Source organism: Sus scrofa, chromosome 13 (genome assembly GCF_000003025.6).
Source record: "Sus scrofa isolate TJ Tabasco breed Duroc chromosome 13, Sscrofa11.1, whole genome shotgun sequence".
Lineage (NCBI taxonomy): Eukaryota > Metazoa > Chordata > Mammalia > Artiodactyla > Suidae > Sus > Sus scrofa.
The window spans coordinates 35,032,420-35,047,057 of record NC_010455.5 but is presented as its reverse complement, the minus strand read 5'-3'; the positions used below and the strand labels follow the sequence as shown (position 1 = coordinate 35,047,057).

Sequence of the window (14,638 nt, the reverse complement as noted above, 5' to 3'; positions counted from 1 at the left end):
GCTTCTAATTTGTAATGTAGAACTCTAAGCTAAAAATTTATCTTCTTGTCCTTGACTTTAAAATGTTGTTTGAAATGAGTGTTAATAAAAGGTCTTCAGTACAGGGTCCTCTGTTTTCATGGAAGGGAAAGTATAGGTCAAATAGCACGTATTTTGACGTGACCAAACTATATGAGCATGAGCATTAATAACTAGCTTATTTGAGAGATTGTAATTTTGTCTTTTTTTTTTTTAATGCTGAACCACCCTTCATAGGAGGTTCCCAGGCTAGGGGTCTAATTGGAGCTACAGCTGCCGGCCTATGCCACAGCCACAGCAACTCGGGATGCAGGTGGTGTCTGTGACCTACACCACAACTCATGACAATGCTGGATCCTTAACCCACTGAGTAAGTCCAGGGATCCAACCCACATCCTCATGGTTTCTAGTAGGGTTCATTAACCGCTGAGCCACGACGGGAACTCAGAGATTATAATTTGGTTGCCCTCAACCTGTGGTACCAAAAAATATGTAAAATTGAAAAGATATGTTGTACTAAAAGTAGTATTCAGTGATGGAACAGGTTTGTAGACAGAAAGCACTATGTGAGTACCTAGCACTACAGCCAGTTATATTTGGCCTGGGTTTCTTTTTTATTTAGCTATAAACAGTGAGGCTTGGTACCTACTGTTGTTCCTGGTTTATAGAATTGGCATTTAATATAGGTATCAAGGACAGCCTGGGATGTACACATTGATTCGTTCCTTGCTGAGCAGCTTATCTGCATCACTCCCTGATTAGAGCTCACTGGTCTACCTTCTGGCGTGTTCCTGAGTACCAGAACTAATGTTTTTATTGAGTAGAACTGTCACTCTTGCCTTTTATTTTCCAGTTATTTCTTGGACTTGACTGTCATATTTGTCAACCGTCTGAATGATATTACTGGTTCCAGTTGCTTATTTGCTCTTCCCGAAGAGTTACCCTATGTATTCACTACCCATTTTGGTCTTTATAAAGTTGTGCATGGAGACAGTTTGCTTTTTGCTTAATGTTTGTCGTATATGAAAAATTATGACTTCTGTATAAAAGGAACTTGCTTAAGAGACTTTATGTCTGTGTTATTGCAACAGTAGGTCATTGTCTAGGCAGTAGCTTATGAAGAAGCCTATTTAATGGTCTTAAACATTTTTTTTTTAAATCTAAACAGGTTCTAAGAAGCCCATACCTGAATTTATTGTGAATGTGGAATCCATGGATATATTTCCTTTGGGCTGGTGTGAAACCAATGGTCATCCCCTCAGCGCTCCTCGCCGAGCACGAGGTAGCTGTCTATTTCTGGGTCAGAGGATTGATTGTTAAATCATCTGTGGTGTGGCTGCTACCAAGTAGGATGAGTACTGGACATTTCAAAGGAAATTAAAATGATATTCTGGTTATCTGTTTCTGCACAGGAAAATATTTATTGCAACAAAGCATTTATTATTTTATAGTTTCTATTGATCAGGAATCTGGGTACAACTTAGCTAGGACCTCTGGATCTAAGCCTCTGGTGAGGCTACATTTATTGTGTGATTCAGGGCCCTCATCATCTCAAAGCCCCAGCTGGGAGGATCTGCTCCCAAGTTAACGCAGATGGTTGTTGGCAAGAATTCAATTCCTCATGGCCTCTTGGATGAAGGCTTCAGTTCCTTGCTGGCTGTTGATTGGAGGCTTCTCTCAGTCTCTTGCCATGTGGGCCACTTCATAGGGGAGCTCACAGCATGGCAGTTGACTTCTGTCAGAGCCAGCAAACAACAGAGTAAAAGAGGTTGAGCAGGGAATTCCCGCTGTGGCTCAGCAGGTTAAGAATCTGACATAGTCTCTATGAAGATTCAGGTTCAATCCCTCCCCTCACTTGGTGGCCATAGATGTAACCATAAAAAAATGGTTGAGCAGGACAGAAGTCAGTGTGTTTTATAATTTAAAGTAATCTTTCCCCCTACTTTTAAAAACAGCTTTATTGAGAAATAATTTATAACCCCTAGAACTTGCTCCTTTATTTTTTTTAGTGCTGCACCAGCGACATATGGAAGTTCTCAGGCTAGGGTCCAATTGGAGCTGCAGCTGCCGGCCTCTGCCACAGCCATGGCAACTTGGGATCTGAGCCACATCTGCGACTTACACCACAGCTTGTGGCAACACTGGATCCTTAACCCTCTGAGCACGGCCAGGAATCAAACCCACGTCCTTATGGATACTAGTTGGGCTTGTTACTGCTGAGCCACAACAGGAACTCCAAATTTGCTCCTCCTTTAAAGTACAATTGACCGTTGAACAATACATGTTTGTACTGTGTGGGTCTCCTTATACACAGATTTTTTTCAATAAATATGTACTACAATACTACATGACCCTTAGTTAGGTGAATATGTGGATGCAAAACCACACATACAGAGAGTAGAATGTAAAGTTAAACATGGATTTTCAACTGCACGGCACCCCAATCCTTGTGTTATTCAAGGGGAAATTGTATTTAAATCCTGGTTCTGTGTATACTTAAGTAGCAAGTTACTATTAATAAGTATTGATGTATCCTTATCAAAAAATAAAAATAATATATTTCAAGCCTCCCTGGGACAGCCAGCTCCTATGAATATTTTCTGGTGGGAATATAAAATGGTGTGGCTACTTTGAAAAACAATCTGGCACTTCCTAAATGTAGTTATATACTCAGGAGAAAATAAAATATATATCCACATAATAAGCTTTACACAAACATTCATGGTAGAAACAGTCCAAGGGTCCATCAGCTGATGCACGGATAAACAAATGTGGTATCTCTGCACAGTGGAATAGTGTTCAGAATATAAAGGAATGAGGTATTGATATGCTCTAGCACATGGACAAACTTTGAGAACACTAGGCCCGTCACCAAAAGACACATGTTGTCTGATTTCATTTATAGGAGCAGGCAGATTTAGAGAGGAAAAGTAGATTAGTAGTTGCCTAGAATAATGTGGAAGTGGAAGGTAGAGAGGTGATTGCTAAGGGGTGCCGAGTTTATTTTTGAGATGATTAAAATATTTTTTAGTAGACTGTGATGAAAATATTTTTTAGTAGACTGTGGTGAAAATTGCCCGATTTTGTGAATATACTAAAGATCATTGACCTGTGTATAGTTGTTCCTCAGTTTACATGGGGAATGGGTTCCAGGTCCCATCCTGCCGTGGATACCAGAATCTGCAGGTGCACAAGCCACAACTGGCCCTCTCTCTCTGGGCTTTTGCGTCTCCAAATCAGCCAGCCATGCATTGTGTAGTACTACAATATTTACTATGGAAAAAAATCCACATACAAGCAGACTCATGTAGTTCACACCCATGTTGTTCAAGGGTCAACTGTATGCTACTGTTAGCTTAATGAATTTATATTTTTTCCTTTGTCCTTTTATTTTTCTTGACATTTATATATATATATATATTTTTCTTTTTATAGTACACAAACAGAGGAAAATTGCTGTGGTTCAACCAGAAAAACAGTAAGTAATAGTATGTTTGAAAACTTAACTTTTGAAAGTTAGTTAAGATATCTAGAAAAAGAAGTAACTATTTCAGAGAGTATATCTCCTCATACATTGTTTTCTTAGATGGAAGCATCATCCTTTAATTCAGCTTTGATAGTTTACATACTTCTCACACCATGTGCATTTTCTAAAATGGTATTGCATACAAATGGGTAGAACCCATTCTCAAGATGTATCCCCATTGAAGTTTTCTTTGGCTTTTGGATGCTGAAGACATTTGAATAATTGAGGAAATAAGAGTCTCTATGCTAGTATTTGTAAGGAAGACCAAAATTTTAAATCAAGATATGATTTGTCACAGTGAAAAAAACTTGAGGTAGAAGACAACAGGTAACAACTCTATAAGAAAAGCCACATTCAGAGGACATCCACATGTCCTGTCCAGAAGCCCTTTGTACTATTACTGTCCTACTCACTTTTGAGCAGCAAAGAGTTACTGGTACCTTCAAAATTCAAGAGTTTCTGGGGAGTTCCCATTGTGGCTTAGTGGTAACAAACCCAACTAGTATCCATGAGGATCCAGGTTTGATCCCTGGTCTTGTCCAGTGTGTTAAGGATCTGGTGTTGCCACAAGCTGTGGTGTAGGTTGCAGACTCAGCTCAGACCCTGCCTTGCTGTGGCTGTGGTGTAGGCCGGCAGCTTAAGCTCCACTTCGCCCCTAGCCTGGAAACTTCCGTATGCCACAGACACGGCCCTAAGGAGCAGCAAAAAAAAAAAAAAAAAAAAACCCAAGAATTTATATATACATGTGTGTTTTTAAAAATTGGGCTTTCTGTCTTAGTTAGCTTGGGCTGCCAGAACAAGTTACCACAGGCTGGTGGCTTAAACAACAAAAACTTAAGTTTCATAGTTCTGGAGCTGGAAATCTAAGATCAAGGTATCAGGCCAATTTGGTTCCTGGTCAGGGCTCTCCTCCTAGCTTGCAGACAGCCATCGTCTTTTAATGTCCTCACATGGCAAGGACAAAGAGGAAGGGAAATCTTCCTTTCTTATTCTCTCTCTCTCTCTCTTTTTTTTTTTTTTTTTTTTTTTTTTTTGTCTTTTTGCCGTTTTCTTGGGCCGCTCCCGCGCCATATGGAGGTTCCCAGGCTAGGGGTCGAATCGGAGCTGTAGCCACCGGCCTATACCAGAGCCACAGCAACGTGGGATCCAAGCCGTATCTGCAACCTACACCACAGCTCACGGCAATGCCGGATCCTTAACCCACTGCGCAAGGCCAGGGATCGAACCTGTAACGTCATGGTTCCTAGACGGATTCATTAACCACTGAGCAACGTCGGAAACTCCTCCTTTCTTATTCTTAAAAGGCCACCATTCCTGTTGAATTAGAGTCCCACCCTTTTCACTGTGTAAAAGCCCTATGTTCCCACATAGTCATATGGAGGGTTAGAGCTTTTCAACATGTGAATTTAGCAGGACACAATACAGTCTGTAGCAAATTCTGTGTAATTTATAGCTGCTTTTATGGCTATCTGATAATCCAAGTGGAGAGAAAGGCCACAGAATTCTATCCCAGATAGAGAAATGAGAAAGCACTGACAAGAGAACTTGCTTTGGGAGTTCCTGCTGTGGTTCAATGGGATTGGCAGCGTCTTGGGAGCTCTGGGATGCGGGTTCGATCCTGGCCTGGCACAGTGGGTTAAGGATTGGCATTGCCACAGCTGTGGCCTAGGTCACAGTTGTGACTTGGATCTGATCCCTGGCCTGGTAAGTTCTTTTCCTCAAAAGGCAAAAAACAAAGAAAATTTGCTTTGGATTTTTCCTTCACTTGTCAAGACTGGTTCAAAGCCTTAGTCAGGAAGTAGTCCAGAAAGATAAATTAGCCTTTTTTCAGTGATGGCTGCATACTGAATAATTCTTCTTTTATATCATAATTTATCTTTAATTTTGAAATTGATGGAAGAAGGAAACACCTTATATAAAAATATTTGTTTTTTATCTATTAAAAAATAAATACAGATCTTCCTTCACTTTTAATGGGTTTATGTCCCAATAAACCCACCTTAAATTGAAAATATAAGTTGAAAATGCATTTATACACTTAACTCACCGTATATAATGGTTTAGCCATTAGGTTCTCTGAACACTTAACATTATCCTACAGTCAGGCAAAATTATCTACCACAGGAATTCTCATGTAGTTTATTGACTACTGTATTGAAAGCAAAAAACGGAATGGTTGTATGTCAGTTGTTTACCCTGATCTCCTGGCCGACTGAGTTCTACCCAAGATCATGAGAGAGGAATGTACCACATGTCACTAGGGAGAATAAAAATTCAAAGTTCAAACTGGTTTCTGCTGAATGCATATCACTCTCATACCATTGTAAAGTTGAAATATTGTTAAGTCGAACTACTGTAAATTGGGGACCATCTGTAATTTACTTGTGGTTTAAGAATTCCACAAGGAATTCTATAATTTGCTGCTCACGTGAATGAACATATGCAGTATCGCAGCACTGTCTACAGACTGTTTTCCCCCTAGAACATGTACATAGTTTTAAAAACAGTTGCTGTTTTTTAAAAAGTAGGATCAAAGAAGCACCTTTTGCTATAGATTTTGCAGTTTGCCACATTTGCTTTCTTCTTAGATTTAAAGAAAACTAATCCTCACATTTTACTGACTTTTAGGATTATCTCATTATCTTATGTTTTCTTGACCCAGAATACCATCCTCAAGGGCTGTCCATGAGGGTCTGAAGAATCAGGAGCTGAATTCCACAGACTCAGGTATAAGTGCCTGCAATCTTATAGAAAAGATGACCTTTGGTTTCTTTTAATGGACTAAGTCTAAAAATAAACAATACATTTGATTTATGGGAGTAGCTTCATAGAGGAGTCTCTTAATTGTGATTTTGAAAAGTTGCAATTGTCTCTGATGTATTTAGTTTAATGCTTATCTTTAGGCTGGTATTTCTATTCTTTTATAATATTTTAGTTATTATTTACTGATCACTTGTCAGCATTAAAGCCTCCAGAGGTCCTTGAGTTACCATCCATGTGTATAAATGAAGAACCTGAAGCTTTCCATATTATGCTGTTTTCTAAGCTGAGTGATTGAAAGGTGGATATTTATTCTTCTTTAAAACCTTTTTATGGTATACACACCTTATGTGTATATAAACTTATATATATATATATATATACAAATCTTAAAAATTAAATACTGAAAAAAACAGATTGTCCCAGAGGCAATGCCTGATGGATGAGACAAGGATTCTTGCTGAAGTCCTGAGCCTTTTATCCAGGACTCCTTGGAACTCCTCTTGACTCCCCTTTGCATGTAGTATAATGTTTAGCATCTTGGCTGTGTGTATTTTAGTGCAAATTAGGCATCCGGGTGGTATTAATAAGCTAGAAAAGAAAAGAAACCAAAGCTCAGAGAGGTTACACACATTATACTAGAAGGGTTTGAAATGAAACTCAGAGAGTTCCCATTGTGGCGCAGTGGTTAGCAAATCCGACTAGGAACCATGAGGTTGCGGGTTCGATCCCTGCCCTTGCTCCGGGGGTTAATGATCCGGCGTTGCCGTGAGCTGTGGTGTAGGTTGCAGACGCGGCTGGGATCCCGAGTTGGCTGTGGTTCTGGTGTAGGCTGGTGGCTACAGCTGCGATTAGACCCCTAGCCTGGGAACCTCCCTTATGCCTCGGGAGCGGCCCAAGAAATGGCAAAAAGACAAAAAAAAAAAAAAAAAAAAAAAGAAAAGAAATGAAACTCAAGTTTTTCTCAAGTTGTCTTTTCTACCCACTGCCTTTTCATTACATCATTTATGCATAGAATATCAGGGCTTTGTGACTCCATATTTTTGATGTATTACTGGCCATTGTAATGTCTACTAAAACTACAGAATTAAGATATCAGTATCTCATGATAGCTAAAATCTTTTTGGTTTGGGTTTTGTCATAGGTCAAGGTACTTTGGAAACAGAGCCTGAGACTCTGATATTTGCATGCAGGAGTTTCATTGGGGAGTGCTTCCCTCCTGAAAAGGGTCAAGGACACAGCGCTGTGCAGAGGGAGAAGTTCAGCCATAATGTAGTGTGGCAAAGTCTCTTCCAGTCCCACAGGGAGCTTTGGAGCTGGTATGGCTGCTCAGGGTCCTCTCTAGTAGCCCTTTGGTGGCCACACCCTTTTACTCCCTCATTTATCAGTTATTGGAGGTGGGCTGCTACTCCCTCCCTACCTCACAAAGGGTGGGACCTTGTGCAAGGTAGCTCTCTCCTACTGAGGGGCAGTTCTGGACTGAGGGCAATTCCAGGATAGACTTTCAGCTGAGAGCTGTAAACTGCCAGCATTCCCAGCAGCAGGGAAACTCCCCAGAGGGGATCTGGGTGGCAGAGTTCAGATGGAGAAGTGGGTGCTGATATGCTGACCACTGTGCTGAGACTGGGTTCTTTATTAGAGAGTAAATGCTGTGTCCGTCAGGATCCTATCAGGAGTGGGCAGTGTACACACGTTTCCTTTGGATTAACAGGGCAGTACCCATCAGAAGAGCTTCTCTTTGCTTTATATGAAAATGAAGATGTTTTAGTGTCTTTGAATTTTTTTTCTATTTAGTAGTTGAATTGCCAAATACTCATATGAGATTTTAAAAAAATTTTGCTTGAGTATAGTATTCACACAGAAAAGTAGTTAAAGAGAGGGGTCTCCAGGCCTTGTTATATACCCCACACCACCTGAAGAATTTATGGTCACAGCATACCTTTGGCCCTCTGAGGAATCCCATGGATAAAAGGGCTCCCACATCATCAAAGGTTGCCAACATAGTAGTTTGGTGGTTTTAAGGGGACAAATTGCAGTTCTGAATAATATTCAGTATCACTTTCTAGGAATATTCCAAAATAGATTATTGAATAGTTGGTCTTTAGGAATTATCATGAATTCGTGAAGTAAATTCTCACTTTCTGTAGTGATAGAAGCTCTGGAACAATGTTACATTAGCCGGGAATTAATCTGCAGTAATTCAGGGTATTGTTTGATTTCAACAGAGTGTGAGCTCTGTAATAGATTTGTTGTAATAGGTACTTCATGGTCAGACAGTGTTAAGCTTCAACATAAGTAATTCGGAATGTTATGTAATGATGGATATGCTTGTTTTTTCCCCTAGTCATCCAACTTTGGAAACATAGAGTAGAAAATGATTCTGTTCTAAATGTTTGTTTCTTTTCATTTCTCAGTTATGGTTAATGGAAAATATTGCTGTCCAAAGATATACTTCAACCATCGTTGCTTCTCAGGGCCATATCTTAACAAAGGAAGAATTGCTGAGCTGCCTCAATGTGTGGGACCTGGGAACTGTGTCCTGGTCCTCAGAGAGGTAAAGTTCTTGTCTAGTGTAAAAAAACTTGGAAATTTCACAAAAGTCTCATAGATTCATTCATACAATATCAGTGTGCTATAGATTGACAACTCTAGGTTTTGTCTTACTTTTCTCATGTATCGGACATTGAATTGGACACGTGATTATTTCTGCCATCTAGAGGACATTCACCTAAGTGTTCTTCATGTAGCAGGTTCACATCTGTCACTGTAGAAAGGTGTTCTGTCAGAGTCCTCATGAGGGCCATGCAGTAGGAGTGAATGTGAGAGTAGTCTAAACCTGAGAGGCTGGGCAGCCTTAACCTGGGACCACGCTAGAGCTACATGCACATCTGCTGGACTTGCGGAGCTGCCCAGCTGGGGTGCCAAACTGTAGGTAACAGACAGGAGGCTATTGAGTTTTTTAGCTCTTAGGGTGACAAGGCTGGGGAAAGGATTTGGAATTATGTACAAGAGTAACTTTTTTTTTTTCTTTTCTTTTTTGGCCACCCATGGCCTATAGAGTTCCTGGGCCAGCCAGGGATCAGATCCAAGTCACAGTTGTGATCTACACTAGATCCTTTAACCCGCTGTGCTGGGCCAGAGATCAAACCTGTGTCCCGATGCTATGGAGACACCACTGAGCTCATTGTGCCACAGTGGGAACTCTTAGAGTAACTTTTTAATTTATGGTATCTATTATGGTCTAAAAGACCATAATATTTACAATATTTCAAAGTGTCTCATTACTGTCTTATTTACAACTTTAGTCAGCTGTCATATCTTCAGTATTATTATTTTGTTAATATTTGTTAATTAATATGAGTAGAATTAAGAGTTCCCATTGTGGTGCACCAGGAGCGAATCCAACTAGGAACCACGAGGTTGAGGGTTCAATCCCTGGCCTCACTCAGTGGGTTAAGGATCTGGCATTGCCATGAGCTGCGGTATAGGTCGCAGACACGGCTCGGATCCTGTGTTGCTGTGGCTGTGGTGTAGGCCAGCAGCCGTAGTTCCAATTAGACTTATCTAGCCTGGGAACCTCCATATGCCATGAGTGTGGCCCTAAAAAGCCAAAAAAAAAAAAAATCTATCTATCTATCTATCTATATATATATATGGCTATAGTTAATGCCTAGGTGACATTCTGGTGGATAGCAAGGTTCTAATGGTCTACTTTTCTTCTTCCCAATCCATATTTCTGCTTTAAAAATGGAGTGCAGGTCCTCACTTTACTTATCAATGCAGCCTATAAACCCAGTCGTGTCCTTCGGGAGCTGCAGCTGGACAAAGACTCTGTGTGGCATGGATGTGGGGAAGTCCTAAAGGCCAAGTGAGTAGGCTCCTCTGATGTTTGTTTGTCCTTAACAGGTCACAGAATCAGTTCTTCCATGGATAGTATTAGGATGCTTATGTTCCCTTGGGGTAGTGCCTCTTAAACTGTTTGTGGTAAGGGAACAGATTTGTTTTTTAAGTTTCCATCCTATTGCAGGCCAGTACTTTTATAAAATACAGAATAAATGAGTTATAAGAAAAATGGAATTTAAAAGACAAAATGCAGGAACAGTTTTTTTTTTTTTGTTATTAGAGTTAAGAGCCGTAAAATTACCTTTGCATCTTACTGTGAAAATTTACAGACATTTACTCTTGTTTTCTGACCCAATCTTGTCTTGGATGGATATTTTGCTAATTTAAAAAACTCAGGAGTTCCCATCATGGTTAAGTGGAAATGAAGCTACTAGTTATCCATGAGGATGCAGGTTTGATCCCTGGCCTCGCTCAGTGGGTTAAGGATCCAGTGTTGCCGTGAGCTGTGATGTAGGTCACAGATGCAGCTTGGATCTGGTGTTGCTGTGGCTGAGGTCAGCAGCTATAACTCCAATTCAACCCCTAGCCTGGGAACCTCCATATGCCGCAGGTGTGGCCCTAAAAAGAAAGCAAAAAAAAAAAAAAAAACAACTCAGCTTTTGGAGTTGTTTGGTAGCACAGTGGATTAAGGAGGATCTGGCATTGTCACTTGCAGTGGCTTGGGTTGCTGCTGTGGTGTGGGTTTGATCCCTGGCCTGGGAATTTCTGCATGCTGTGGGTGCAGCCAAAAAAGAAAACAAAAAAAACCTCAGCTTTTCGTTGTCATAGCATACTAAATTATAAATTTGATTTAACTACAATATAAATTCCTTATTGTTTTCAGAGTCCTCAAACAGTAAGGGACATAGAATATTCTAAGAAGCAAAAATATTTCTCAAGGAGTTCTCACTGTGGCTCAGCAGGTTAAGAATCCAACTAGTATCCATGAGGATATGGAAATGGGTTCGATCCCTGGCCTTGCCCAGTGGGTTAAGGATCCGGCTTTGCTGTAAGCTGTGGTGTAGGTTGCAGACACGGCTCTGATCCTACATTGCTGTGACTGTGATGTAGGCCAGCAGCTGCAGCTCTCTTTCGACCCCTAGCTTGAGAACTTCCATATTCCGCAAGTGCGGCCATCAAATTTTTTAAGATATTTGATTTTTCTCTGTGTAATCACTAGCCCAGTAAACTTGCTATCTGGTATCTTCTGTTGGCAGATACAAAGGAAAAAGTTATCGAGCTACTGTTGAGATAGTGAAAACAGCAGATCGGGTGACTGAATTCTGCCGACAAACCTGTATCAAACTGGAGTGCTGTCCTAATCTCTTTGGTCCACGGATGGTTCTGGATAAGTGTTCTGAGAACTGCTCTGTACTTACAAAGACTAAATATAGTGAGTCATGTTGATCATACCTTATATCCTGGAAAGTTTTTATTTTGTAGACATTCAGATGTAGCAGTGTTACACAGACTTTTTTGATAAAGGGCCAGATAATATTTTATGGTATGGGTCATGTGATCTCTTTTCCATATTCTTTTTTGTTTGATTTTCATTTTTTCTTTAAAGAATACTTTTAAAAATGTAAAAACCAGAGTTCCTGTTGTGGCACAGCAAAAATCAATCTGACTAGTATTCATGAGGGTGAGGGTTTGATCCTCGGCCTCACCCAGTGGATCGGGGATCCGGCATTGCCATGAGCTGTGGTGTAAGCTGACAGCTATAGCTCCAATTCCACCCCCTAGCCTGGGAACATTCATATGCCACGAGTACAGCCCTAAAAATCAAAAATCAATCAATCAGTAAATAAAAATAAAAGCTATTTGTACTGTGTCTTTAAAAAATATATAAAAAACCTTTTTAGCTTGTGGGCTATACCAAAACAGGCCATGGGCCGTATTTGGCCTATAGGCCCTAGTTTGCCAAGTTTTATATATAGGATGTATATAAATTAGCTATCACATCTAATAGGATATGTAATTCATTTATACAGTCTGTAAGTGTTTTTTACATATCCACTGTATTTTGCCACTGTTCTAGCACTGGGATAAGTAGTAAAGAAAAAAAGTTCCTGTCCTCATTGAGTTTACATTTAAATGTGGAAGACAGATAATGAGTGAACAAATGGAAGTGCCATAGGAAAAAAAATGAAGCAAAATAAGCAGAGTAGGGAGTTCCCGTCGTGGCTCAGTGGTTAACGAATCCGTCTAGGAACCATGAGGGTGCGGGTTCGGTCCCTGCCCTTGCTCAGTGGGTTAACGATCCGGCGTTGCCATGAGCTGTGGTGTAGGTTGCAGATGCGGCTCAGATCCTGCGTTGCTGTGGCTCTGGCGTAGGCCGGTGGCTACAGCTCCGATTCGACCCCTAGCCTGGGAACCTCCATATGCCGCGGGAGCGACCCAAGAAATAGCAAAAAAGACAAAAAAAAAAAAAAAAAAAAAAAGCAGAGTAGGAGAGTGAGAAAAGCTAGGAGCTGGGATGCTATTCATAAGGTGGCCAAGGAAGTCTTCCTGACAGGTGATACAGTACCCTGAAGGGAGCAAGAGAGCCAGCTATGCAGCTATCAGGGTGAGAGTGCTCTGGGCATGTCGTAATAACACCTACTGCCTCTCTCTGCTTATCTTCTCTCTGTGAAGCTACAAAAAGAACAAGAAAAAAAAGTCATTTTTAATTTGAGGTCTTGTCAGGGCATTGTTACCCAAAGAAAATTCTGATCATATTTTTCCTTAAATCCTCTAAGCCCTGATGTCATTTGGGAGAATTAATACAGAGGAGGATTTTACCTTGTTAAACTTGAAGACTTCTTTTAGGGATCTCTAATTCTGTGCCTCTTAGACTTTATCATGCATGCAGATCCCCTGAGGATTTTATTAAAATTGGAGGTTCTGATTCATTGGGCCTGTGGGTATCTGGGGCCTAGTGTCTGCATTTCCAGCAACTCCCAGGTGCTGGTGATGGTGCTCATCCAAGGTCCACATTTAGCATGATGAGATTTCTAATCAGTATTTGAATCACAACGTCATATAAGAGTCTAACCTTCTAGTTTCTACTTATACTCATTGGATTGTAAACTCCTTAAGAGCAGGGTTTGTCTTAGCTTATTATTATTATTATGTCAGATTCAACACTTAGTTTAGTAAATTGAAATGCTTAGTAGCCAAGTGAAATATACTATTCTTATAAGCACCGCTTTGAGCCTTTGGAGTTATGTAGATTTTATTACGCTTTTCATCTGAATTTATTTTTCATGTGATATAATTGAAATTAGCCTAGATTTTAGGAAAGAGCCTTTCTTTTTGGCCATGCCTATTGGTATGCAGAAATTCTTCAGCCAAGAATCAAACACAGGCCACAGCCATGATGATGCCAAATCCTTAGCCACTAGGCCACCAGGGAACTCCTAGGAGAGAGACTTTATAATTTTTCCCAATTAGTAACTTGAGTGATGTTATATGGGTTTACATCATTTAGTATTCATTTTTTTTTGCAAAAAATTACATTATATTTTGGTATTACTTTAATGTATAACTCAGAACTAAACTATATATGCTTCCTTTTTGGAAGTGTCTTTACATTCTAAAATCTATATGAAAATACAAAGGATCTAGAATAGTCAAAATGTCCTAAAAAAGAAGAATAAAGTTGGAGGACCTTAATCCATCAGACTTCAAGTTTTACCAGAAAGCTTGAATAATTAAGAGTAGGATACTGATGAAAGAATAGTCAAATAGAATCTTAGGACAGAACAAAGGTCTAGAAGTAGAGACAGACGTACATAGTTAAAGGATTTTCAACAAAAGTGATAAAAAAATTTAATGGGAAAGGAATTTCTCACAACAGATGGCACAGGTAAAACTGAATACCCAGATTGTACTTTTTTTTTTTTTTTTTGGTCTTTTTAGGGCTGCCCTCGCAACATATGGAGGTTCTCAGGCTAGGGGTCCAGTTGGAGCTATAGCTGCTGGCGTACGCCACGGCCACAGCCACAGCCACACCAGATCTGAGCCATGTCTGCAACCTACTGCATAGCTCACAGCAACGCTGGATCCTTAACCCACTGAGTGAGGCCAGGGTTCGAACCTGCGACCTCATGGATACTAGTCAGATTCGTTATCGATGTGCCACGATGGGAACTCATGAATACCGAGATTGAAAAAAGCAAAATCAAAACCTCCTGGCTCCTACTTCACCATATTTAAAAATTAATTCAAGGTATATCATAGACCTCATGTAAAAGCTAAAGCTATAAAGTGTCTAGAAGAAAACCAGAAAGGTACCCTCACGATCTTGAGCTAGGCAAAGATTGCTTAGACAGGACACGGAATTCACTAATCTGAAGGAAAGACTAATTTATCACCAAAATTAAAACTTTGGCTCTTTCAATAGTACTGTCTATAAAAAGGAAAAGACAAGCCATAGTCTTGGAGAAAATAGTCTTTTTTTGTGTGTTTTGG

At 40.1% G+C, this 14,638-nt stretch overlaps 1 protein-coding gene across 4 annotated transcripts in view; it reads left to right on the top strand.

The window, feature by feature from the left end:
• SFMBT1 (Scm-like with four mbt domains 1) overlaps positions 1 to 14,638 on the top strand; it is a 160,448-nt gene that overhangs the window by 134,017 nt on the left and 11,793 nt on the right. For all 4 annotated transcript variants that reach the window (XM_021068955.1, XM_021068953.1, XM_021068952.1 and 1 more), the window contains 6 exons: positions 1,187 to 1,300; positions 3,454 to 3,496; positions 6,207 to 6,271; positions 8,719 to 8,858; positions 10,063 to 10,172; positions 11,404 to 11,579. In XM_021068955.1, the coding sequence (XP_020924614.1) occupies positions 1,187 to 1,300; positions 3,454 to 3,496; positions 6,207 to 6,271; positions 8,719 to 8,858; positions 10,063 to 10,172; positions 11,404 to 11,579 (648 nt within the window). The remainder of the gene's footprint in view (positions 1 to 1,186; positions 1,301 to 3,453; positions 3,497 to 6,206; positions 6,272 to 8,718; positions 8,859 to 10,062; positions 10,173 to 11,403; positions 11,580 to 14,638) is intronic.